Below are 25,627 nucleotides of genomic sequence, written 5' to 3' on the forward strand. Positions count from 1 at the left end.
AGTCAAATCTTTTCTTGCAGCCCCTGTCAAATAGAAAACCACTACTTACGCCCATCCGCCGAGCTGAAACTGTGCCCGCGTTCGCACGCGTCCTCGCTCCTGTCAGACTGCGTCGGTACTGTACCTGTAGGCAGATCGCCACGTTCTGGTGGCTTGCTTGCTTGCGTGCGAGCAGGGTGCTGAGCCACCCAGGGAGACGTCAACGATGTCTCGTGGATTGCGTTGACGCCACACCTACAATGGTTGAGATCGCCTGTCGTGTCTTGATGACAAGCAGCAGGTCGCATAGAGTAAGCAGGGATGGTTAATCGTCCGCCCGCGTCTGCGCAGTAGGGTGGTATTGCTCTCTGGCGAACCGCAGTTGACAGGACATGTATACGTACTACTCCTGAAGTTGTCGTCATCTGAAGTTAACTTATTGACTTTACATAGTCAACAAAGCGCAAGGGCGGAGTGTGCATCCATCCAGTGACAGCTTTGATCACAGAGAACAGCCTTTGAAGCCAGCACACAACTGGAACAATATTCATCCACCCATTTGAACCCTTGTTCGAGGTTCTCACAGGTTGGCAGGTCAAAAGACCCATCACCCATGTCATTACAGATGACAGATCTTTTTCTATCATTATCCTCTCCTGATATGAGATTTGTCACCTACTGGTCCTCGGGTTTGACCTGATAACAACGTCCAATAGTGCCTGCATGAGAGTCAAAACAGGCTCTAATAACGTTGAGAACCATGTTACTGGAAACTTAAAATCGAATTTACATGCTTGATTATTCTTTCTCCCTTGTTTCTAATGCAATATTTATAGTTCTGTGCCAATTTTAGATAGAATATCGTGCATGCCACCTGGTGCTTAGCTATCATTCAGGTGAGCCTTGGTGGCTTTGACACGGCTCTCGATAAGATACACAAGGAGAAATGGAACCCCATCTTTATCATCTTGTACTCCGTAGGGGCTACTAGTATAGTGAAAGTGGCCTCTCCGGTTGCTGCCCTGGCTGCCCTGGCATTGCCGTCCAGAGGGTGGAAGAAGAGAAAACGGCCATGCTGATGGACTCGCAACCTACCTCTCAGCAATAAGTAGGGAGGTAAGCATGAAAGATCATTAGGCCTCTTGGTAGTAATGTTTGCATCCAAATCATCGTTAAGTAATCATATTCATTGTAGATATCATGGCAAACCGCCAATAGACATTGTGTGTGTAAAGCCTCAACACCCCCAAATGCAGTCGTTACGTCCTCCAAACGCCGCCCATGCTCTAATGCTAGTCCATGCGTCCGTCTGTAAACATGCCCTCATCCCATACAGTTTATCGAATTCCATCGCCCAGTGATAAGTATGCTATGCGCAAGCCAAAGGTACCTGTGTCCACCAGCCGAGCACTAAGCATGCCGGCCTCGCTTCCCCCCTCCGTTGCCGAAAGGATCCTTTCCACCCAGGCTGCCAAGATCGAATATCTCCTCAAAGTTCAACTTGCGCTTAGCTCCAGCCCTTTGGGCCAAATGTCCTGGCCCTCTGGGACATGCTCGACCTGGGTTGTTCAAGCGGGTTTTGGACGGCCTTGTGGCCGGCATAGATGAGCCGTCGTGAGGTCTCGAGTCGGAAAGGTTGAGAGTAGCGATATTGGGATACGGATGCGCAGACTGGAACGTGAAATTGTCTTGGGAAGGGACCACAAGTGGTGTTTGTTCTTCAACAGTAGCAGTAGGAGGGATGCTTGGAGGCGCTGAGTCGGTTCGCATTTGGCTCATCTGCTGGGCAACGGTATTGGGGCGAGTGAGTTCGGGTGATGAGGCTGTTTCTGCTTTGTCGATTTCGTCCTCGCTTTCGGTGTTTGGCGAGCTGCTCTCCCGACCATCAAGCCTCTCCCTAACCCATCTCCGGATCTTCAAGCCATCCCCGTCGCCTGTTCCCGTAGTCTCCTTGTCCAAAAACGCCAGCATATCGTATAGACAGTCCTGATACCCATCGGCCCGAGCCTTCGATTGTGCGGCCGCAGAAGTCTTGTACAGTTTCGTAACGGATAGCGCCGCTGCCTTGAAGACGTCGAGTAGCTGCTCAGGGGATTCCTGCTGGGCAGGCTGCTTGCCGGGGCCGGCAGTGACGCCCCGCATGTGTTCCATGGTAGATAATGTGACAGGTACAGGAGCTAGAGAGCTGGAAGGGCAAAGTTAGAAAGGTTCGGGAGGTTGAAGGGCGAATCGCCTCACCTGGTAGGTCGCTAGGGTTGGGGCCAGAAGGCTTGGGAGCGGTATTTTGGCGCCCAAGATGTCGTGAACAAACAGAATATTGGGGGGAGAAAAGTGCTTCCCCATGCACAAGAGACAAACAATTTGTATGCAGGTCGCTCAGGAAGAGCTATGCCTCCCAAGATATCGAGTCGTTGGATGAACCAAACGTTGGGTCACGACGAAGGTTCGCCCAGTCATCCACCCATTCAACGCCGCACAGAGCCTGAACGGCACTAACCGAGGGGGGGTTTGCACGTGGAGTGGGGGGCCGGTATGTCACGTGAGCCCCAAGGGATCGACGTCCTTTTCAAATTGGTGTTGAAGGAGTTGAGGAGTTGCGATGTTCTGCTTGAGAAGGGTTCAAATTTTTGTAATAGATTTTCGGGTGAATTTTTCAGAGGTAATTCTAGTAATCTCCTTATTTTCGTTACGATTTAACAACAGCTGTTCAGTGACGTCGTTGAAAACTGCTCGGATTATTCCTTCTTCCTTCAGGGATCGTGGGGCCGCTTTATGAGGTCCAGTCGATGACAGGGGTCGCACAGTGGCACTAGCCCCAAATCGTCCCCCTTCAAGGTGCCCGTCGAGATTCTACCCGCCGGCACCTTCGAAAAAACATCTACACATTCTCCAAGTTACGAAGCGGCGTGATCCCCGTCCCGACTTCAAATCTTCGTCGAAAACGTCCCTGGAAAGATATAAGCAGCGATTTGGATCACTTGCATTGGACTGCGCTTCTCTCTGCACCATCTCCAAACGCGTCTCCTCGACGCCAGTCGCGTAAAGAGGTCCTACTCACACTCGGTTCACGATGGCGCCTCGCTCTCGAGCCAACGCCGTGGATACCGACGCGTCCATGTCAGACGCGCCGGAGCACCGCCAGGAGGAGGAAATGGTGAGTTTAACTATTGAATTGCATTTTGCTCTCCATTTGCGACGCCAGAGCTCGTTACTGATGGCCTGCTCCAGGAAGTCGATGAGACTCCCGACTACACAGACACCGAGAACCCCAGCACCACTGCTAGCAGTGTCGCCGGGGAGCCCACTACAGATGGTCGAAAGCGCCGCACGGAGGTTAACCAACTACGTCGAAGCATTTTTGGAAAGAAGCACGATCGTCTGGGCGAATCCAAGGTTCGAAGCCCTCTGGGACAAGGCTGCAACCATCCATCAGTATGCTGACTTCTTATCCACAGGAAGATGACACCATTCGCCGATTCCGATACTTGCTTGGCCTCACCGATCTATTCCGTCACTTCATCGAGACGAATCCCGATCCAAAGATCCGCGATATCATGACCGAGATTGATCGACAGAATGCCGAATCTGCCAGAGGAAAGAAGGGCGCTGGAAGGCAAGGAGGCGCCACGAGCGATAGACGCCGACGCACAGAAGCCGAAGAAGATGCCGAACTTTTGAAGGACGAGAAGCATGGTGGTTCTGCCGAGACTGTTTTCCGAGAGTCGCCCCCCTTCATCCAGGGTACCATGCGCGACTACCAGGTTGCCGGTCTCAATTGGTTGATCTCCCTCCACGAGAACGGTATCTCTGGTATCCTTGCCGACGAAATGGGTCTTGGAAAGACGCTCCAAACAATTTCTTTCCTCGGCTACCTGCGACACATCGTTGATATCACTGGGCCACACTTGGTCATCGTACCAAAGTCTACTCTCGACAACTGGAAGCGAGAGTTTGCCAAATGGACCCCAGAGGTGGATGTTCTGGTGCTTCAGGGAGCAAAGGACGAGCGACACAACCTGATCAACGATCGCCTTGTGGATGAGAAGTTTGATGTTTGCATCACTAGCTACGAGATGGTGCTCCGAGAGAAGGCGCACCTGAAGAAGTTTGCTTGGGAGTACATCATCATTGATGAGGTTTGTCACTCTTTGCAAAGTGAATGCAACTTGACTAAACAGCATTTAGGCGCATCGAATCAAGAACGAGGAATCTTCACTGTCACAGGTGATCCGACTCTTCTCGTCCAGGAACCGACTCCTCATCACAGGTACTCCACTGCAAAACAACCTACACGAGCTGTGGGCACTTCTCAACTTCTTGCTGCCCGACGTTTTTGGCGATTCTGAGGCCTTCGATCAGTGGTTCTCAGGGCAGGACCGGGATCAAGACACTGTTGTTCAACAACTCCACAAGGTCCTTCGACCCTTCCTGCTCCGTCGCGTGAAGAGCGATGTTGAGAAGAGCTTGCTGCCAAAGAAGGAAGTCAACGTCTATCTAGGCATGTCGGAGATGCAGGTCAAGTGGTATCAGAAGATCCTTGAGAAGGATATCGACGCGGTCAATGGAGCTGGTGGCAAGCGGGAGTCCAAGACCCGACTGCTCAATATTGTGATGCAGCTTCGAAAGTGCTGCAACCATCCTTACCTCTTTGAAGGAGCTGAGCCCGGTCCCCCATACACCACCGACGAACATCTTGTATACAATGCGGGCAAGATGGCCGTCCTTGATAAGCTCCTAAACAGACTCCAGAAGCAAGGTAGCCGAGTTCTCATCTTCTCACAGATGAGCCGACTGCTTGACATTCTTGAAGACTACTGTGTCTTCCGCGAGTACAAGTATTGTCGTATCGACGGTGGCACAGCACACGAGGACCGTATCGCGGCCATCGACGAGTACAACAAGCCTGGCTCAGAGAAGTTCATCTTCCTCCTCACAACCCGAGCTGGTGGTCTGGGCATCAACCTGACAACCGCTGATATTGTCATTCTCTATGACAGTGATTGGAACCCTCAGGCAGATCTGCAGGCCATGGACCGAGCGCACCGAATCGGTCAGACCAAGCAAGTTGTTGTGTACAGGTTCGTCACGGACAATGCTATCGAGGAGAAGGTTTTAGAGAGAGCGGCACAGAAGCTCCGCCTAGACCAACTTGTCATTCAGCAAGGTCGTGCTCAGACTGCCGCCAAGGCTGCTGCAAACAAGGACGAACTTCTGTCGATGATTCAACACGGAGCTGAGAAGGTGTTCCAATCTAAGGGACCTACTGGTAACATGGCTTCCAAGGAGGGTGAAATCGGTGACGCCGACATCGATGAGATCTTGGCTCGAGGTGAAAACCGAACCAAGGAGCTGAATGCCAAGTATGAGAAGCTCGGCATCGATGATCTACAAAAGTTCACCTCGGAGTCGGCTTACGAGTGGAATGGAGAGAACTTTGCCAACGCCAAGAAGAACATCAACATGACCTGGATCAACCCGGCCAAGCGAGAACGCAAGGAACAGTCGTATTCGATGGACAAGTACTTCCGACAGACCATGTACCCCAACCCGAAGGCGGATGCGAAGCCCAAGGCGCCTCGAGCACCGAAGCAAGTTCCAGTACACGATTACCAGTTCTACCCACCGCGTCTGCGGGATCTTCAGGACAGAGAGACTGCATACTACCGAAAGGAGATTGGCTATAAGGTGCCTCTGCCAGATGGTGATGATGACAACCTGTCAGAGCGAGAGGCCGAGAGAGCTCTCGACCAGCAAGAGATCGACAACGCCACCCCCCTGACCGAGGAAGAGCGCGAGGAAAAGGAGAAGCTATCTCTGCAAGGATTTGGAGATTGGAACCGACGCGACTTTCAACAGTTTGTTAACGGATCCGGCAAGTACGGCAGAACTGCCTACGAAGGCATCTCCAAGGAGGTTGACAGCAAGTCTGCGGCTGAAATCAAGGCCTATGCCAAGGTCTTTTGGCAGCGGTACACCGAGATTGCAGACTATCCCAAGTACATGAAGACTATCGAGGATGGCGAGGAACGAACCCGACGTCTCGGACACCACCAGAAGCTACTGAGGAAGAAGATGCAGCAGTACAGAGTCCCCCTACAGCAGCTCAAGATCAACTACTCTGTGTCCACAACCAACAAGAAGGTCTACACGGAAGAGGAAGATCGATTCCTCCTGGTCCTGCTCGATCGATATGGAATCGACTCGGAAGGCCTGTACGAGAAGATGCGGGATGATATCCGCGAATCCCCATTGTTCAAATTCGACTGGTTCTTCCTCAGCCGAACGCCTATTGAGCTTTCCCGACGCTGCACTACCCTGATTACGACCATCGTCAAGGAATTCGAAGATGTTCCCGCCCGTGGTTCTAATGGAGTGAACGGAAAGGCCAAGCGAGAGCCCGACGATGAGAATGACGAGGACAGCATTCTTGGAATGGCCCCTGCCAAGAAGAAGGCCAAGAACGGTGTAAAGGTATGCATTATGGAGCATTCATGCCATTGATATGCTGCTAACAAAATCTACAGAACAAGGCTCTCGACAACGTCAAGTCGGTCAAGTCGAGCAAGAACAGCTCGGCCACTCCATCAAGAGCATCCAGCGTGGCATCCACCGCGTCTAATGCAGGAGGCTCTACCAAGGGCAAGAAGGGCAGGAAGAAGTAAACAAAATGGCACGGGGCTAGGGCCTTTGGGTTGATTGGTAGGTATGCTTGGTCGGTCAAGGGGGATAGATCTTTTTTGGCGTTTGGTTGCACTTATGGGCTTTACTTTGCTCATGTCAGTATTTGGTGTGTCTGGCACGACGGACTGTACCAGGATTCAAGGAGGTATGATAGATACCTCGATTAACAATGATGCCTCAAGGCTGGGGCAAAGGGAGCGAGGACGGCGAGCGGCTTGAGTGTTAAATAGTTGTTTGAGAGCAAAAGAACCATGTCTAGATGCCTGTACTGCCTGGTGTCTAACCGGCGTGCCGTGAGGTCTACTACGAAGTCATGCCAGCGTAACGACGGTGCCATGTCGCGATATACATGAATTCTTCAAGAGGGACTGCCTAGCCATCTGGGCGTATCCAAATCCCCAAGTCGTAGATACGTCATCAAATGGTGCAATTTCGACCTGTTCCCTAAGCCTCCTGGAGAGATGGTAACAATTACAAGCCCCTTTGTCTTCCTCTCTCTCCCCTACACACTCCTATTTCCATCCATCCATCCATCCATCCATCCATCCGTCCATTCATCAATCCCCTCCCGTTTAATTTTTTGCCCCTTGAACAAAAAAACAAGGATTTGTTTGTCCCCCAAAACGCCGTACTATGCAAGCACACAGGAAAAGAAGGCATCTACTGCATTCGGTTCAACCGCTCCCTCTCGACCTCGTAGTTGAAGTCGAAGTAGCCCTTGTCGAAGTGGTGAACTCGAACGTAGCCGTCCTCTCCGCCGCTTGCGTAGCTCTTGCCGGTGGGGTCGGCGGCGACGGTGTTGAGGGGACCGAAGTGGCCTCGCACACGGCCGATCTCGTCCTCGAAGATCTTGTGGTAGAAGCGGGCCTCGAACTTACCCTGACGGGCAGAGGTTCGGGTGACGTCCATGGCGGCCTGACCACCACCGAGAATGACAAAGTCCTTCTTGGGGGTGATAGTAGCACTGTTTAGGGGAGTATCGGCGACGTATGTCTTGAGAACCTCGAGGTCGCGGGCAGAGATGAGCTTGGAGGGGTCAGCTTTTGTTTAGCCCGTAAGCAGAAGCAACCTACCTTGGCAGTCTTGTCCTTGCACGCAGTGATGAAATAAGTTCGGTCGGGAGACCACTGGAGGTCGACGATGGGCTGGTTAAGCTCATGGACGGGGACGTTGTCCAGCAGGTCACCGGTCTTGGCGTCGTATCGGCTCACGCTGCCATCCTCGTGGCCGGCGATGATGTACTTGCTCAGGGCGCTCCAGCCAGCGACGGTGGCCTTGCTCTCGTCGCAGACGATGGTCAGGACCTTCTCGTCACTCTGCTCGGCGTTGACGTCGGGGTTGATGTCGACGACGACAATGTTGGAGAGGTAACCCATACGCTTCTCGGTGACACCCAGCAGCTTGGTGCCGTCCTCGTTGAACTCGACTCGCTTGACGGCGGTGGGGAACTCCCAGGTCTTGATGAGGCGGCCGGTCTTGACCTCCCAGAGGCGGATGGTGTTGTCGGCGGAGCCCGAGGCGATCATGGTCGAGGTAGGGTTGACGTCGACAGTCCAGATGGCACCGACATGGCCGTGGTAGGTTCCGAGACGCTCGCCGTTGTGAGAGAACCAGACGCAGATCTGCTGGTCCTTGGCGACGGAGAAGATGAGGTCGCCATCGAGGTTGTATCTGGGAGTGGTCGACGATGTTAGCTGGGGGGTTCTGAGTGGTATTCCAAGCTATTTAAGGAACTAGGACATTTCATGTTCCACGTTCCCTCTTCCCCTCTTTGCTGAAGACTTGTCGCTCGAGACTGACGAAGAAATGGATATTTGACGTACCGAATCTGGGTGAGCGCACGCTCGTGCCCGGCAAGAAGAATGGGCCGCATGATGTCGTTATCTGAGGGGCTCGGAGGGGTTGATGGCGGAGGCAAGTTCGGAAAGGCTGGTTATATGGCGAGGGCTTTCGCGATGGAATTTTTGGCGGTTGTGCGTTTTGGTGGGGCACAAATCCCCCTCCTCTCGCGGGGGCACAGGACTTTTACTTTGTTGGGCTAGTTCTGGTACGGATGTTGAGGCTGTGCCTGACACCGGGTGTCAAGTTTGGGATTTGCCATGTTCAACACCTTGGTTGCCTATTATTCGAGAGATAGTGACACCCGCGATAGATTCATCGATAGACTATTGACTCATCTCAAGGATTCAAGAGTCATATTATGAATCCTTCTTGTCAGATATTCCAGAAAGTGGAATGATAGCATGACTTTGTTGACGTCGGTTCTCGTCTGGTGGCGGCCGGTCCTGAGGCATCAACCATTTACTCGCCCGATTTCTTGGAAACCACTTTGCACTTTCTCTCTGTGTAAGAGGCCAGACTGACGCCATCTCCAACGTGAGGCGAAACTGAACCTTCGACCCTCCAGTTTGATCCATTATTGATCCTGGAGGAAACTGCTGGCTCTTGACGACTGAGTCACGTCGACTCGCTGACGCTTACATCCATCTCTCTCGCCCTGTCTCATCTTTGGAGGGGGATCACACGACCAGAAGCGTCGACGGTTGGAATCCGTCAAAGATGGAGGAGGACTATGAAGATCTCAACTTGATCGTCTGTTCCTTGCAACGCTAGACCTAATTCTCTGTCTTGCTTGCGATTCCTACCTGTACGATATTGTCAGATTTACGTTTGAGACCATTGGCAGCCAGGCGTTTTCCTCTACTCTTTCGTTCTCCTCTCACCTTCCTAGAACAACAACTTTGTTACACAACCGGCATTGGATACACTCCCCGACATAGGCCATTCCTGTTTAATCGATTAAGTACGGGCGTATGGAGATTTTTCGGCATCTCATACTAGGTCGGCACATAGGTATGCATCTACGAGATCAGATATATACCACCAGTTGATCATGGCCGGGGTCAAGCTCCGTTACGCCGCGTCGGGATCGACTGCGGATGTATGCCGAAGGGTCCCGAGATGGCCTTCATTCTCGATATTGTTAACTCTTCAGCACCTACGGCACAGCAGCCGTCGGCCACACCAAGCCGAACCTGCAATAGCCGGGCCCCGTTGGACGCACCACTCACACCCGCAAACTCAGGCTCACAGTCACATTTTCACCCACCCACAGGCACAGGCGCAGACGCCCTCGCGCACAAAGTCGTCAAGGTCAAGGCAAACTCGTCCCCACACGTGTTCGGGCGTCCCCCCCGTGTCGCCCGTGTTGGCCTTGGGCGCCACTATTCCAACTGCCCCTCCCCCTCGCCCAGCAGCCCACTTCATATACGCCGACTGCCTCTCGGACAACAGCCGACGATTGAACTTTGCTTCAGTGTCTGTCGCCGGTTCTTCGCCCTCTGTTCGTCGAATCTTGCATCCATTGTTTGATCAGAGACGGAACTTCTCTTCGACTACCGCCACAATGGTTGCTACCAAGATTGACGGCACTGCCATCGCAAAGTCGATCCGTGAGCGGCTGTGTGCCGAAGTCGCGGCTAAGCAAAAGCTCAACCCCAGATACCAGCCCTGCCTCAAGATCATCCAAGGTGTGTCACGGTCACTTGTGCTACTCTCGGTCTCTTCAATTGCTCAATGCTGACTCAATTCGTCCAGTTGGTGATCGCTCTGACTCTTGTTCGTGATACCCTGCCCCGCCATCACAACTCGATGATCTTCTCACTGACCCCGCCTAGCTACCTATGTTCGCATGAAGCTCAAGGCCGCCGCAGAGGTGAGTCAGACTGATGATGTCTCTATAACTCAATCATTGACTCACTGGTAATAGGCTGGCATTGATAGCAAGTTGCTTCACTACCCTGAGTCTATCACAGAGGCTGAACTGCTGGACCACATCCGTCAGCTGAACAATGACCCCATTGTTCACGGTATCCTGGTCCAACTGCCTCTTCCCAGTCACATCTCTGAGTACACTGTCACATCCTTTGTGGCAGATGAGAAGGATGTCGACGGTTTTGGCACCAGAAACATCGGAGAGCTTGCCAAGCGTGGCGGCAAGCCTCTCTTTGTGCCATGCACCCCTAAGGGTGTCATGATCCTGCTCAAGGAGGCCGGTGTTGACCTTAAGGGCAAGAACGCCGTTGTCCTTGGACGAAGTGACATCGTCGGAAGCCCTGTGAGCTACCTGTTGAGAAACGCCGACGCTACTGTCACTGTCTGCCACTCCAAGACAAAGAACATTGAGAACTACATCAAGGAGGCTGATGTCGTCGTTGCCGCCATTGGCCAACCTCAGTTCGTTCAGGGCAGCTGGCTGAAGCCTGGCGCTGTTGTTATCGATGTCGGAACAAACTTCCTGCCGGATTCCACAAAGAAGTCCGGATACCGACTTGTCGGTGACGTCGATTACGCCGCTGCCTCTGAGGTTGCTTCGGCCATTACCCCCGTTCCCGGCGGTGTTGGACCTATGACGGTTGCCATGCTCATGCAGAACGTTATCGATGCCACAACATGGTACTTTGAGTCTCAGAAGCTCAGGAAGACCATTCCCCTGCCCCTGAAGCTCGAGGACCCTGTTCCTTCTGATATCGCCGTTTCGCGATCCCAAACTCCCAAGCAGATTACTCGCATTGCCGCCGAGGTTGGCATTGCTCCCCACGAGCTTGAGCCCTATGGCGCGTACAAGGCCAAGGTTGACCTCAGCCTGCTCAAGCGACTTGAGCACCGGAATAACGGTCGCTATGTCGTTGTCACCGGTATTACCCCTACACCCCTTGGAGAGGGCAAGTCTACCACAACCATGGGTCTGGCCCAGGCCCTTGGAGCTCATGTTGGCCGGTTGACATTTGCCAACGTGCGACAGCCCAGCCAAGGTCCTACCTTTGGTATCAAGGGAGGCGCTGCTGGAGGAGGTTACAGCCAAGTCATTCCTATGGATGAGTTCAACATGCATCTCACTGGCGACATTCACGCCATTACTGCCGCTAACAACCTTCTCGCGGCTGCTATTGAGACTCGCATCTTCCACGAGAACACCCAGAAGGACGGTCCCCTGTATCGACGACTAGTACCGGCCAAGAACGGTCAGAGGAAGTTTGCCCCTGTTATGTTCCGTCGGTTGAAGAAGCTTGGCATTGACAAGACCAACCCCGACGAGTTGACTGAGGATGAGATCCACAGATTCGCCCGTCTTGATATTGATCCCGAGACCATCACCTGGAGGCGAGTCCTCGATGTCAACGACCGTCACCTTCGTGGAGTCACGGTCGGAACTGCCCCGACTGAGAAGGGACAGACTCGAGAGACTGGCTTTGACATTACTGTTGCCAGTGAGTGCATGGCTATCCTTGCTCTCAGCAACAGCTTGGCCGAGATGCGTGAGCGCCTCGGCCGAATGGTGGTTGCCACTTCGCGAAGCGGTGACCCCGTCACTTGTGATGATATTGGTGCTGGCGGTGCTCTCACTGCCCTCATGAAGGATGCCATCAAGCCCAACCTTATGCAGACCCTAGAGGGTACTCCTGTCTTTGTCCATGCTGGTCCCTTCGCCAACATCAGCATTGGCCAGAGCTCTATCCTGGCTGACAAGCTTGCCCTCAAGCTTGCGGGTACTGAGCCTGATGAGGACTACAGCGAGAAGGCTGGCTTTGTCGTTACCGAGGCCGGCTTTGACTTCACCATGGGTGGTGAGCGATTCTTCAACATCAAGTGCCGAACTTCTGGCCTGGTTCCGGACGTTGTCGTGGTCGTGGCCACTGTCCGAGCCCTCAAGGTTCACGGCGGCGGTCCTCCTATCGCCCCTGGCGCTGCTCTCAGCTCTGTCTACAAGGAGGAGAACGTTGACATCCTGCGTGCTGGCTGCGTGAACCTGAAGAAGCACATTTCCAACGCCAAGTCCTTTGGCATCCCTGTCGTTGTTGCCATCAACAAGTTCTCGACTGACACTGACGCCGAGATCGCTGTCATCCGGGAGGAGGCCATTGCTGCCGGCGCTGAGGATGCCATCCTATCCAATCACTGGGCCGAGGGAGGCAAGGGTGCCGTCGACCTGGCGAACGGTGTCATTGCCGCTGCCGAGAAGCCCAAGGAGCTCAAGCTCACTTATGACCTTGAGGGCACTGTGCAGGACCGCATCACCGCCATCGGTCAGAAGATGTACGGTGCTGAGAAGGTCGAGTTCAGCGAGCTCGCTCAGAAGAAGGTGGACACGTACACTCGCCAGGGCTACGGAAACCTGCCCATCTGTGTTGCCAAGACTCAGTACTCTCTTTCTCACGACCCTGACCTGAAGGGTGCTCCTACCGGCTTCACGGTTCCTATCCGTGATGTCCGGATGGCTGCTGGAGCAGGATATCTGTAAGTTCCCTTGACTCAGTCATGAGTTCATTATCACTAACAAGCCTCTAGGTATGCCCTGGCTGCCGATATCCAGACCATCCCTGGTCTCCCCACTGCCCCTGGCTACCTCAACGTCGATGTCGACGTCGAGACTGGTGAGATTGACGGCCTCTTTTAGAAGATATAACTACTATACACTGGCATGATTATGGTATTGTACCCTTAACTCAACGTGGGATTCTGGACTGGAAGGCGAAACTTTGGACGTGGCATTTCAACACATGATGCGGGACGGGACGGGACTGGCGAAGAAATAAACTGTGTCGATATTGGCGATACCTAAATTATAACATTTCCGCTCATTGCTTCTGTACGTGATTGTCCTGGTCAAGGTAGGGGGGGGGGGTTATTCACCCTTTGCTTTCTCGTCATTCATGCTCCTCTTCACGACAGACATACGCCTCGTGGATTTCATTGTCAAGTTTTCTCCCTGTAGCGTATCACATATTAGTGACAGATTGAATCTTAGAAGCAACTCATTCCGGTTTCTCAGTAGCAAATCTCGAGTCTAATCTCCATTCTTATACCCTTTTCCGTTACCGGCATCACGCCCCAAAATCAGACGGCAATGTTCAATACTCACTCCTTGCCGTTGACCCTTGAAAGGTCTCATCTTTTCCAATTCTTCTTTTCCCTCCATGTAGATTTCCCTTCCCCTGTAGCTCAGTGTCTATCCCCCACTGCCCAAACCTCCTCTCAACGATTACTCCATCGGTAATCGACAGCTCGGCTCTCAAACCGCCGTCTTATTCTCGCTGAGCTCCTCAAGGGCCAGAGCATGTTCCTCGCGAGTTTAAACGTCGGGAACTTGAACGACATCCGTGTCCAGCCGCGTGAAGAAGGCAGTGGCACCTTGGGTGGGCAAGGAGATCGATGCCTGACACCTCATCAAAGAATTGATAGACGTGCACCGGCTTCTCCTGAAGGAACCTCTGGACACATCCGATGACCTTTTCCTCCAGGCCTGGCGTCCAAAACTGCTCACAAAAGATGATCCTCGAGGCGCCAGTCAGACTCAGACCAGGGACGGCAACATGTGCATCCAGGAGGAGGACGCGGGAGCCTTCGGCATGCTCAAGGTTGAAAAGAAGCCTTTTTCTCTCTCCCTCATCGTCGGTAGCGCTCAAGGCGTCGAGGATCTCGACCTTTTTAGCCACATCGACAGGCCGGTTCAGAAAGTCTGTGGCAGTCGCCCTCACGTTGGGATGGACCGAGCCGTCGTACCGAAAAGTTACAGGGTTTCTGCCCGAGTTGTAACTGGACTTTTGGCAGATTGCGTGGGAGATGATGTCCAGAAACAGAACCGAGGTGGAAGCGGCAATGACTTTTTCGTCCTGGTGCTGGTGAAGGAGCTCGGCAACCTTCAACGCAATGGCACGTACTCGAGGCGACATGGATTCGTCCTCCTTCATGGAATAGACATATTTCTTCCATCCTGTGGTCCACGCCGAGTTTGCGCGCTTTGTTCCCTGTTCTGAGTTGTTCGGGGGGGTTTGCTGGTCGTCATCACAATCTTCCCCTTCATCCATGACCATGTCGTCGTGGATGTCGTCGTAGATGTCTCCGTGACTCTTGAAGCCGTCGTCCTGGTAGGTAGAATCCTCAGCGGCCTTGAGCTCATCGCTACAAACGGCAGACTTGCTGTCCAGGAGCTCAGGGGTATAGAAGGCATCCATGTCGCTTGTAGATTCGACATCGTCATGATCCAGTCCCAGTCGAAGAAAGAGATGCCCCTTGTTGAAAGCACAAGGCTGGGAATGCCAGTACTTCTTGAACCGAGAAAGCTCATCAACCGTCAGGGAACCAAGCTTGGCTTTCCCGTCCGTAACACGTTGTTGTTGACAAATCTCCAGCTGCTTCCAGACGTCCTCGGGCCAGGGGCCAAACAGAGGCTGGCCAAGGAGTAGAGAGTCGCTGGAGTTGCACTTCTCCATAAGTACACCATCGTTGGCGGCATTACCAGGTTTAAAGCAGCTGTCGAGGAAGAGGTTGAGTTTCTCCATCACATCCATCTCAAACTCGGCAAAGGAGTCCGTCAGATCCTCGCCTATTCTAGTACTGATGGTATGGTAGCTGCAGAGATCTGGGTGGTTGGCAGCTGTTGTGCTTTTTGAGGACTACCAGTCCACGGCTGACAGTCTTTGGGTCTTTGATGAGCCTCTTTCCTTCCAGCACCAGAAAGATAATCTTCAGGTACATGAGACGATCTTGTGGCTTGGAGGGCACTGTGACTTGCATTATATATTCAGGAATGGTCGGGACTGATCTAGGACGGCTGACGATTCGACCCATGAAGTAGCATGAGAACATGTTCCAGATGACACCTGCCGGCATCGATCCGTTGCCATCTACAGAGGTTAATTGGATTGTCTTGAAGATCTCGTCAAACTTCTCCATGTTCTGGATCGGGCTACCAGGAAGTATCATGGACTGGGCGAGCCAGATCCCGCCAGGAGTTCTTCATGGGTGTCCCAGAAATCAAGAACGCGTGGTGATACTCGAGCGAACGCACAGCAGCGTTGAGCAGAATGCTTTCATCTTGGGCGTCGTGTGACTCGTCCAGGATCAAGACAGAGATATTCCGGTTGCTACTGTTGTACACCCCAGGATGGAGCGGAAGGCTGGGACGCACCATCTTTCGATTGGGAAAGCGTTTCTGTGCCACCTGGATGTCGAAGGCGTGAATTGTGTCGCAGAAGCACACGAATTCCTGGCGTTCTAAAAACATCTTTATGAGAAAGAAGATAGAGCAGATGACAACTTCAAATTGCAAAAGCTCCTGATACCAGACGTCAGTACTGTCAAGAATAGTGCAAGATGGCCGATCATCCTGGAGTATGATTAGCACTATGAAATCCGTTACCGACGGGAAGCACTCATACCTGCTTAAAGTGCTTCTTGATTTCAGAGTACCATCGAGGGACACCCTCATGGGAACAAACAACGAGGACAAACCCACAGCGTGGTAGCATCTGCTTTCGCTTGATCAGAGCTGCTGTCAGTGCCGTGAGACTTGCCTGTGCCGTCTCCATCGCAAAGTAAGGCTCCCTTGAACATGGGCTCGGCCGATTGCAGAAGCTTGGTGACGCCTACGGCCTGCCATGGCTCGAACTCTGTCTGGAGACGGGGCAGAAGCGTAGGCCCCGTGTCGGAGGCAGTGAGATGGTTCTGCACAGGAGAAATCGCCATTACCACGAGGGTCTGGGTAACCGGGGGATACGTACAATGGCTTGGACGAATCCTGGAGACATCAAGAGGTCGAGGAAATGCACAGATGTCTCGCCAATCCCGACCATCATCGGTCGGGGGTTATCGGATTTCCGGGTCATCAACGGGAGCAACTGAGAGGCGTCATCGATGGTTTTCTCAAGCTCGCTGGATCCAGCGGCAGTCTCACTCTGGCCTCCCCTCGCCTCTCGCTCTTTGCGTCGGTTCTGCTCGGCTCTGGCGTATTCGGCCTTCATATCAAACATGAATCTGCCAGGTTGTATAAGGCGCTCAATGGCCTCACGCAGGGCGTCGAGGAGGCCACCATACGCCACCTCGACTTTGCGACGGGAAGCAGGTATGCTGAGCCTCGTTTGACCGTTGACGATGGAAGGGTGCAGGGAAGAGGTTGGCTGCGAGTGCGAAGACGACAGTTGGGATGTGTGAGCTGGGTGCTAATAGAAGAATGACCTTGGTCTTCTCGAACTGGGAAGAGATGGACAGGAACAGGCACTCGCTCTGATGATACCGGTGCAAAGAGGAAAAGGAGTGATTTCTTCAGTGGAACTTGAGCGTGTTGAGATCGAAGAGAGAAGTGAGGGAGGATGTTGGAGGATGAGAATAGAGGAGGGAGGGAGTGGAGAGAGGATGATGTTTCAATGCTCGTTTGCTTCGACAACGACGGTGAATCATTGTCAAATACTCGGGCCATAAAGGTACATGTGGATGTTTGCCTGCTTTTGCTAGTATTTTCTCTGGGCAGAGGAGCATTGCATCACCTTGCACGTAAATCATACAAAGAGCAAGGCACTGCACCACCTACCATCAGTTTCTAGGGTAATGAACCTCATGGATGATCCACGAGGCAGCTCTCCGTTCTGGATACCGACCTAAGGTAGGTAGTTAGGTAGATGCAAAAATCCTCGGTTGACCAGAGTAAAACAGCAAGAATCTGTCTTCATAAAAAGCCCAGGTGGATCAACCACAAGTCAACCATACCCCCTTCCACCCATACAACGAACGATGAAAGTTTGTCAAAATTTCAGACTTTGCAATCTAGATTCCATTAGCTAGTTTGAAATAGCAAGTGCCCTTGAATTCGAGCTTCAGCAAACAGATTGACCCCTAAACGACCACCAACCCTTCAAACCTCACTACTTCCGATCCATCCCGCTGGCCCATGCCAGTTCCTTGTCCAAGTCCTGACTCCCAGGGAAATCACGCTCCTTCTCAAAAACCTGTCGCATGTATCGCAGAAATGTGGCATCTTTCCTGCACAGGCTCGAGGGTAACCCCAGGGTAGAGGACGGCTCAGGGGCTTCCTCGCCATGCTGGTTCTCCTCGTAGTCCCCGATGGCCTCACTGACAGCATTCCTGGCACTTTCTTCCTTCACCGAGCCAAGAGCATGATACAGGTCAGAGACCTTGTCCGCAAGCTTCACCAAATTCGCGGGGAGTCCAGGAAGCGTTGGGAGAGCATCCATGGCGTCAGACTCCTGATCAGCCTGCGTCGCAAACTTGTCGACCACATCGGCTACCACCACATGAACTGCTGCTTGTATCACTGCCCCGAAAATGTCGGTATTGCCGTCCACTGGGGTGGGGATTCTGGAAACCGTCCCAAAAGCGGACGCGAGAACCAGTGGCTTGACCTGCCCCAAGACCGTCACAATGGCCTTCTGGTTCTGGGTACCGATGACCACGTTGGCCAACTGAACCATCTCGTAAAGCTGCTCAAGGATACCTCCAGGGGCATACGTCTGCCCACCAGTCTCGACCCAGGCCTTGAACTGCTCCACGCGAGCACCGTTCTCTCGTATCAGGGCCTCAAGGAGAGCAACGCCGGGGTTTCCGTCGCCTGTCTGTGCCAACGGACTCGCAGACACAGGGGCTAGAGTAGTCCCTCGAGCAATTCTGATTGCCGATTGAATCAAATTGTCTCCCACGTCTCTGCTAGCGGCGTGCGAGCCGGAAAACATGGTGCAGAACGAGACGATCACGCCAAGATACAGGGACTCATGGATAGTAATGCCCGGTGCTGGGATGGCACAAAGGGCCTTGGACAGCTCAAGGACGGCGCTAACGCTGATCCTGTCTTCTCCAGCGGCCTCAAACTGGTGTGGCCAGGCTTCCTGAGTCGAGGGTGTTAGCAGTTTCTCTGGCCCTTCATCAGCAGCTAACGACGAATCTTGAACGCATGAACAACTCCATCCGCCTTGGTTTCATTGAGAGCCCCTTTCCCTTCCATCATATCACGAATGATCTCCATGCTAACCTCACCAAGGGTCGACAGGCCCTCGAGGGAAGTCTGCTCCAATTGTTTGAAGCGGTCTACCACCTGTCGGAGGTATGCCTTGTGCGGGAAAGTCTTGTACGCTGAAATAACCGTGCTGATGAAAGTGGCTACCTTCTCCGATGTGGACGTCTCGTAAGCTTGGCCATGGTCAACATGATTATCCAGGAGAGATGAGGGAGGTGTCTGTTGAGGAACCTCCTGCGCCACTCCTCGGAATTCAAAGTAAAAGGCATTGATGTTGTACCTCATAGCCTGTCTGCGCTCAGAACTTCTCTTGCTTGCCACACCGTGGGTCCATTCCTAATAGTACACCACTCTATCGTCGCATGTCCTCCTCTTTGGGGCTGATGACGAAGCCAGCATCAGTTGTGTCATTGGTAGCGAGAATAGCCTTGGCTCCCCTGCTGGTATGCGCCCTGCTGATCCGGATGACTCGCCTCTTTGGTCTGCCAACTTTGCCTGTGTCGTAGGCCCAACCTCGGAAGCAAAAGGCGATGTCCCGTTCTTCAGCCATGGCGCGAGAGCCAGATCGTGGATCAAGCACAGCTGATCAGGTACGGGTGTTGAATGAAACGATTAGTTAGGTATAGGTGGTATGAGGGATGAGAGATGGACTAGCACAAGATGTGAGGCGCCTTGTTGGACGTTGTCGGTCCTTGACTCTCGCTGGCCAAGAGGATGAACGCAAGGCGCGGTAAGGTAGCACATGGATGATCCTTGATACTCCCAGAAGAGGGGGTTGAAAATAAGCGATGATATTAGATGAGATGAGATCGCAGAATGCGATATGAGATGAGAAGTAAAAGGGCTTGAGGAGAGGCGAGATGAAGAGGGGAGGGATGAAGAGGAAGGATGAAAGGAGGAATGTGAGCGCTGAAGCGCGTTTCAATATCAAGCGATAGAGCCTAAGCCATAAGACTTAAGGGTTAGGTTGTATAGTTATGATTCAGAGTCGTTAGCTTTCAAAGGAGGTAAACCGAAACAGAATGTCTATTTGCTTAATGGAGTGCTCCCCCTGTCTTGACGATGCTACCTTCGACCGTGGAGAAGGTCCAGTACGACAGAGCGGAGATTCTAGGATCGGCACAAGCCATAGAGACTCAAAAGACTAAAGTAGAGGCTCGTTTTGTTATTTTCGATAGGGTGCCCATGGGAGGATAAAGATGTAGGGTATGATGAGAGGAGTGGCGGGCGGTTCAGTTCTCATCCAAGCGACAGTCGATCAATAGTTTCCATGCAATGAAGCGGAGGGAAAAAAGAAATAAGGAAGTAACTTTGCGTAGTCAAAGGAGCTAAAAGTCTAGAGAGGCTACCAAAATGAAGGCATGGCTTCGTTACTTCGGGCTTCAAAGAACACCACAACTGTCCACTGTCCGAATCTCGAGTTAGATCTACCCGAGGCTCACAAGACCACGGGGTTCAGGCTTTAAAGGAGGGAAGAAGAACTTCAACTAGTGAATCAACATCCCATTATATATAGGCGGCTACAACGGAGGCAGTACAGACAAGGGCTGACCTTCACCGACATGAAGGCAACCCAGACCAGCCTGGAAAGAATAGTGAGTCTGACTCCAAGACAGTGAACAACAAGTAGAACTAAGAGTTACTTGGCTATTTAATATTAATTACCTCTGCCAACCGCCAAAGATCAGCGTCTTGGAAATATTGGCAGGTTAAAGCATCGTGGTCTCTCAGTGGGAGGGGGAGAAGGGGAGGAGCTGTGGTGGGATGCACACGGATACACAAAATGATCTCCCATACCAGTGTACGATCATTCGCACAGCTTGACCGGTTTTGGGACAAAGAGAACATCTTGTCCTCAAAGGCGCTGTGTGTTTGGGCATGGCTGAGAAAGGGGGTGAACACTTGGAACAGAAGCCAAGAGACCCTGCAGTGGCACAGCCAGATTGGAGTAAACCCACATTTCAGGGCATGACGTTTCGCTTGGAGTTACCCAATTGTCCATCAAGAAGCATGATCCTTTTAGTAATGACTTACACTGCCTTTGGAGTCGGTTAGAACGGTTGCCCTCAGCTTGGCATGAAGGATCTTTATCATTCAAGAGTCACTCAGGCTGTGTCCGATAAGGCATCAAGTATCTCCAAGGTCACCGGGATGTCTTGTGGGTAATACTGCCAGTTGGAAGTACTGTCGACAGCACATCACATCGTGGGCCCCTGGGGTGGGAGGGGCTATGGACGGATGAAGCAGGAGGATGGAGTCGAAGAAGATGACAGAATCAAGGAGTTCCGGACCGCTGACCAAGAGAAGAAGTTACGGTACCTCTGGATAATGTCCTCACCATCTCTGGCGCCTCATCTTGGGATATGGACCGGCTGGCGGATGAGTTCCGGGGTGAAAGGGCGGGTGTAAGCAAGAAAGAATCAAACCAACACACCCCCGTGGAGTCCAAAACCAGACCCTTTACAGTGCAGTTGATACTCATCCCACCATCCCACACTTGATATGAAGGTATCGGACAGAGCAACCCGCGGGACCCGTGGAGGGGAGATGCGGGTTTCGTCTAGTCCAGATGGCAAGGATCAAGAACCATCCAAGTGATGTCCAGTCCCTCTCGAGGCTTAGATCTCAGCAAGAATGGTCCGACTCGGCGTTGATCAAGCTTGGAAAACAAAGGGACCGCTCGATATATCCACCAAACTTTACCATGAGACAAGAAAAGTGTGGAGCTGGGGAGGCGCCGGGCATCAGAGCACCCTCCAGGACAAGGGTGATCGGACTGGGGCAGAAAACAGTATCTTGCCACGCGAGACTCGTCACTGCGCCTAAGAGAGACAAAGAAGAAAACCCCTCAATGAAACGGCGCAAGAGTGTCCGCAAAACCGGGTGTTCTCACGATGCCGAGGCCGCAAAGGATGAGGCCTGTCGACGACGTTGACGTCGAGAGACGGGATCGGGGGCTAGCGTCATGCAAGTTTCGTATAGCACTACCCTGGTCTCTTTGGAGAATGGTGATTGATCGAGAGTGACGGATGAGGTAGTGAGGCTCAAGGGTGAAGCCATCAACTCGCTTGGATCGTCTGGGGGTTGGATGGTTCATGGTGGAGATGGACCTTGTGGGGAGGTGTGGGGCTTGGAGACATAAATAAGGGGACAGTTAATTGGAATGATAGCGTCAAAAGTGTCCTGTTATTTCTGTCTATAGCTATACGAAAGGTGCATAACTAGCGCGTCCGGGCCCTGGGGTCCATCAGATTCTCGCAGACGCACAGGCATCGAAGCGAACAAGGACCGTCGAGAACTTCAGCTGGTGTCTTGATGTTGAGTTAATGGATGTGCAACTGTTTGTTAGGTGTTTAGATAGGCGAGAAATAACGGGGAGACTGTATACGTCAAGTCTTAGGCAAACATGACGCGCTTTTACATGTCGTGCAACAGACAATTGGGAAAGAGAGCTGTTGCTGTTGTCAAGCAAGTGCCCAAGAGCTTCGCCTGCCCTGTCAGGCTGTCAGAGCTGTGCCGTGATAGGCTGCATCCCCTGGGAAATTGGCCCTTGTCACCCGGACCCCAGGAGAAAAACTTCCCGCGCCCAAGAAACTCCATCCAATGTAAATCAAAATCGAAGTCTGGTCTGGGGCGCCAATAGCACAACACGTTTTCTTATTCGGATTCCCCATCGTCACACGCCCCCCCCCTTGTCCATTGTTTTTTTTTCTTTCCCCCTTGATCTTGTTCTGGTTGTATCTTTCACTCCGTGAGGTGTTGTTTTTGCGTTGCTGTTGTCCATCATCACCATCATCTAGACATTCTCTAGACGACAGGTCCTGACCTAATTCACGGTTCACCTCCATCGGGAGACGCCCGTCACCGCTCGCTCTCTACCCTCCCCCCCTGTTGAGAGAGGCGCATCCAGTCTGCATCCGGTGCCTCGTTGCGCTTCGCTGGCCCTTGTCCACTCTTTTTTCTCCTCGCAGCACCAGCAGCACCAGCAGACGCGCACCCAGCGAGTCGCATTGTCTAGTTGCTGCTTGGCTTGACGAAGTGTCTCGCATCCCACGGCTCTGAGACGCCCACCACTGTCCTCGGCAGTTCCGTCTCTCTCAGACCGCCGTCCTTGTCAATCCCCTCTTCCTTACCTCGTGCGCGCATATAAAGGCTCCTTTGAGCCCCCTCAATCAAGATGTCTTCAAGATACTCTCTACGCCAAACCCCCAGGTTCGTACAAACCCCATTGACACTTCTATCATAGCCTTCTCGACCCAATTGGCCCTCCTGGACAGGTTGATATCCTCCTCGAGTCTTTGCCACTCCCCCACAACATGCACCTCTCCATCATGCCACGCAATGACTGACCTGGCCTCAGGAAGAAAGAACTCTTCGAGGGCATGGTAGAGACCCCTTCTCGACGCCGCTCAACACGCCGACAGACTTCTCAGCCTCTTGAAACTTCAGACGCCGACAACGACTCCGGTTCAAACGCTGAAAACGCCCCCCGCGCTGCCCCCATTCGTCGACGTACCACCAAGTTTATTGAGAACCTCGACGAGGACGACGTGCAAAAGCCGGACGACATGGGCGCCGTCAACCGCAACGGCCATGCCAATGGCAATGGCAAGGCCAACGGCATCGCTCCCTCCAATGGTGTCCCTGTCCCTGCCCCTGTCACCAGCGTCCTTGACAAGACTGAGGGTGTTCCTCAGGATCCTCATGTCGTCGACGGCTGGAGGCCAGGTCAGGACCCCAAGGTCGACTACTCAGGCGAGTTCGAGTTTGGAGGTTCCTTCGGTACCCTCGCCATGATGATTTGTTTCCCTATCCTCATGTGGTACATGTGGATTGGCGCAACTTACTATAATGGCAAGTTCCCCTCTCGCGAGGCCGGTCAGTCCTGGGCCGACTTTGGTGCTCACCTTGTCAACCTCGTCTACACGGGTGCCTTTCCTCGCCTTGAGGTTTGGGCCTGGTACTGGTCCTACCTCTTCGTCGAGGGTGCTCTCTACTGTACCCTCCCTGGCGTCTGGGGCTACGGCAAGCCTCTCCCCCATGAGGGAGGCAAGCAGCTGCGCTACTACTGCAATGCCTACTTCAGTCTCTACACGACCCTCGCCATCCTTGCCGTTCTGCACTTCTCGGGTGTCTGGCCTCTCTACACGGCCATTGACGAGTTCGGTCCTCTCCTGTCTGTCGCCATTCTGACCGGTTTCCTCGTCAGCTTTATCGCCTACTTCTCCGCCCTCTGGCGCGGTAGGCAGCACCGCATGACCGGTTACCCCATCTATGACTTCTTCATGGGCGCCGAGCTTAACCCCCGTATGTTTGGCATCCTCGACTTCAAGATGTTCTGTGAGGTCCGCATGCCCTGGTACTTCCTCCTCATCCTGAGTCTCGGTGCCGCCGCTCGCCAGTATGAGCAATACGGCTACGTCTCTGGTGAGGTCTGGTTCCTCGTCATGGCTCACTTCCTCTATGCCAACGCCTGTGCCAAGGGAGAGGAGCTCATCATCACGACCTGGTAAGCACACTATCCTACTTCAACCTTGAAACACTCACTAACTCGGCCCAGGGACATGTACTATGAGAAGTGGGGTTTCATGCTCATCTTCTGGAACCTTGCTGGTGTCCCTCTCTCTTACTGCCACTGTACCATCTACCTGGCCAACCACCACCCTGACGTCTACCGCTGGAACCGCGGCATCCTCGCCGCCATGTTCGTGGGCTACCTCTTCTGGTACTGGGTCTGGGACAGCTGCAACAGCCAGAAGAACCGCTTCCGTGCCATGGAGAAGGGCAAGGTTGTCTGGCGCAAGACCTTCCCCCAGGTCCCCTGGCAGACCGTCCACAACCCCAAGACCATCACCACCCCCCAGGGCACCATCCTCGTCGACGGCTGGTACGGACTTGCCCGCAAGATCCACTACACGGCCGACGTCTGGTTCGCCGTCTCTTGGGGTCTCATCACCGGCTTTGAGAGCCCCTTCCCCTGGTTCTACCCCGTCTTCTTCGTCTGCATGATTGCTCACCGCGCCGCGCGTGACATTCACCGCTGCCGTCGCAAGTATGGTGAGGCTTGGCTCGAGTATGAGCGCCGTGTGCCCTACCTCTTCATTCCTGTGAGTTTCATCATCCCCCATTTGTAGCCATCACTAACAAAACTTTCAAGTACGTCATTTAAGGGAATGCCATGGGCAGAACGAGCATTTAGCTCAATTCTACCTTTTCATAGGGCCCTGTGCTCTATTTTATTCGGTGCATAACGACCCCAGATGTTGAGGAGCTGGTGTTGGGTCGATTTGGATTGTGTGACGCGAAAAAGAAGGGGTATGATAGAAAGGGGTGAGATCAAGACGTCAAGAATACAGGGACGTGTCATGACACAAAAAGCCATCCATCCGTGTTGACGTAAAAGAGACGGGATGGACATGTTGAGGCTGCTTAGAAATATTGTAATGAAGAATACTTGCTTATATTGTATACAGAGAGTTATGCCTACCTGCTTTTAAGCGGCAGTAGATTAATACGACGAAGAAATTAATTAACAGCTGCCTGCTTATGTAGTAACGGAGTTGGGCATTTACCTCATCACAAGAGTTACCCACCTATAAGATCTAGAGCATACTCTGCTATAAGGACTAGGGTAATATAGTAAGAGATGGGATAAGAAGAATTCATCTTTGCCTTAGACCACATTCTATTATTCCTGGATGACCGAGGAGTAAAATCGTCAAGACATACTCATAAGGGTTTGCTAAGTATAGTCAACCTCGGTGTCACTACAACTCGTCAAAGCTGAAACTCCGAAATAAAATACCTGTATATGACTCTCACAGCGATGGTTAGAGTCTTTGGTTTCGGTACGTATTAGGTCCGTCTCTATGCAGAGAGTAACACCATGAACGCCAATAGAAGACAGGACGTAACGTGGAACAAAACAATTAGCGGCAGCGTACATAGATACTTGAGTCCCTTCAGCGTCTATAATGAGAAGCCACCCAGAGAATAACACGCATGTTGACACTATTTTACAGAAACCCTCCGATTCGTCGCGTCCCATTCATCCCCAACCAACAAAAATATATCAGTAGCTCGTGTTCAATTATCCGATTTACGCGCAAGGGGGGCGGAAATATCAATCACCATGCCCAAGCCTGCGCCCACGTCCCAAAT

General features: G+C 52.7%; 6 protein-coding genes and 1 pseudogene across 7 annotated transcripts, besides 1 other annotated feature; 3 read left to right on the top strand and 4 right to left on the bottom strand.

Moving 5' to 3' along the window:
• Positions 1–1,389: 1,389 nt before the first annotated feature.
• On the bottom strand, positions 1,390–2,322 carry NCS54_00680500 (Hypothetical protein; the record flags this gene model as incomplete). Its single annotated transcript, XM_053152250.1, has 3 exons — positions 1,390–2,164; positions 2,218–2,228; positions 2,287–2,322. The coding sequence occupies 3 exons, from the start codon at positions 2,320–2,322 to the stop codon at positions 1,390–1,392; spliced, it is 822 nt and encodes a 273-aa protein (XP_053008225.1).
• A 727-nt stretch (positions 2,323–3,049) lies between these two features.
• Positions 3,050–6,641, top strand: NCS54_00680600 (Hypothetical protein; the record flags this gene model as incomplete). The annotated part of the gene is made up of 5 exons (XM_053152251.1): positions 3,050–3,133; positions 3,208–3,372; positions 3,435–4,115; positions 4,165–6,450; positions 6,504–6,641. The coding sequence occupies 5 exons, from the start codon at positions 3,050–3,052 to the stop codon at positions 6,639–6,641; spliced, it is 3,354 nt and encodes a 1,117-aa protein (XP_053008226.1).
• Positions 6,642–7,320: 679 nt separating this feature from the next.
• NCS54_00680700 (Eukaryotic translation initiation factor 3 subunit I) lies at positions 7,321–8,533 on the bottom strand (the record flags this gene model as incomplete). Its single annotated transcript, XM_053152252.1, has 3 exons — positions 7,321–7,686; positions 7,734–8,331; positions 8,484–8,533. 3 exons carry the CDS (start codon positions 8,531–8,533, stop codon positions 7,321–7,323), a joined length of 1,014 nt encoding a protein of 337 aa, XP_053008227.1.
• Positions 8,534–10,066: 1,533 nt separating this feature from the next.
• NCS54_00680800 (Hypothetical protein) lies at positions 10,067–13,117 on the top strand (the record flags this gene model as incomplete). Its single annotated transcript, XM_053152253.1, has 5 exons — positions 10,067–10,190; positions 10,258–10,278; positions 10,338–10,375; positions 10,430–12,957; positions 13,009–13,117. 5 exons carry the CDS (start codon positions 10,067–10,069, stop codon positions 13,115–13,117), a joined length of 2,820 nt encoding a protein of 939 aa, XP_053008228.1.
• A 736-nt stretch (positions 13,118–13,853) lies between these two features.
• NCS54_00680900 lies at positions 13,854–16,658 on the bottom strand (annotated as a pseudogene). Its single transcript has 5 exons — positions 16,224–16,658; positions 15,955–16,167; positions 15,882–15,896; positions 15,414–15,829; positions 13,854–15,072 (listed from the first exon to the last, which is right to left on the bottom strand).
• Positions 13,854–16,658: a sequence feature.
• A 702-nt stretch (positions 16,659–17,360) lies between these two features.
• On the bottom strand, positions 17,361–19,016 carry NCS54_00681000 (Hypothetical protein; the record flags this gene model as incomplete). The annotated part of the gene is made up of 3 exons (XM_053152254.1): positions 17,361–18,338; positions 18,482–18,802; positions 18,855–19,016. 3 exons carry the CDS (start codon positions 19,014–19,016, stop codon positions 17,361–17,363), a joined length of 1,461 nt encoding a protein of 486 aa, XP_053008229.1.
• Positions 19,017–22,643: 3,627 nt separating this feature from the next.
• On the top strand, positions 22,644–24,635 carry NCS54_00681100 (Hypothetical protein; the record flags this gene model as incomplete). Its single annotated transcript, XM_053152255.1, has 4 exons — positions 22,644–22,678; positions 22,827–23,975; positions 24,027–24,573; positions 24,624–24,635. 4 exons carry the CDS (start codon positions 22,644–22,646, stop codon positions 24,633–24,635), a joined length of 1,743 nt encoding a protein of 580 aa, XP_053008230.1.
• Between the last annotated feature and the right edge of the window lie 992 nt (positions 24,636–25,627).

Source organism: Fusarium falciforme, chromosome 5, assembly GCF_026873545.1.
Source record: "Fusarium falciforme chromosome 5, complete sequence".
In the NCBI taxonomy this organism is placed as follows: domain Eukaryota; kingdom Fungi; phylum Ascomycota; class Sordariomycetes; order Hypocreales; family Nectriaceae; genus Fusarium; species Fusarium falciforme.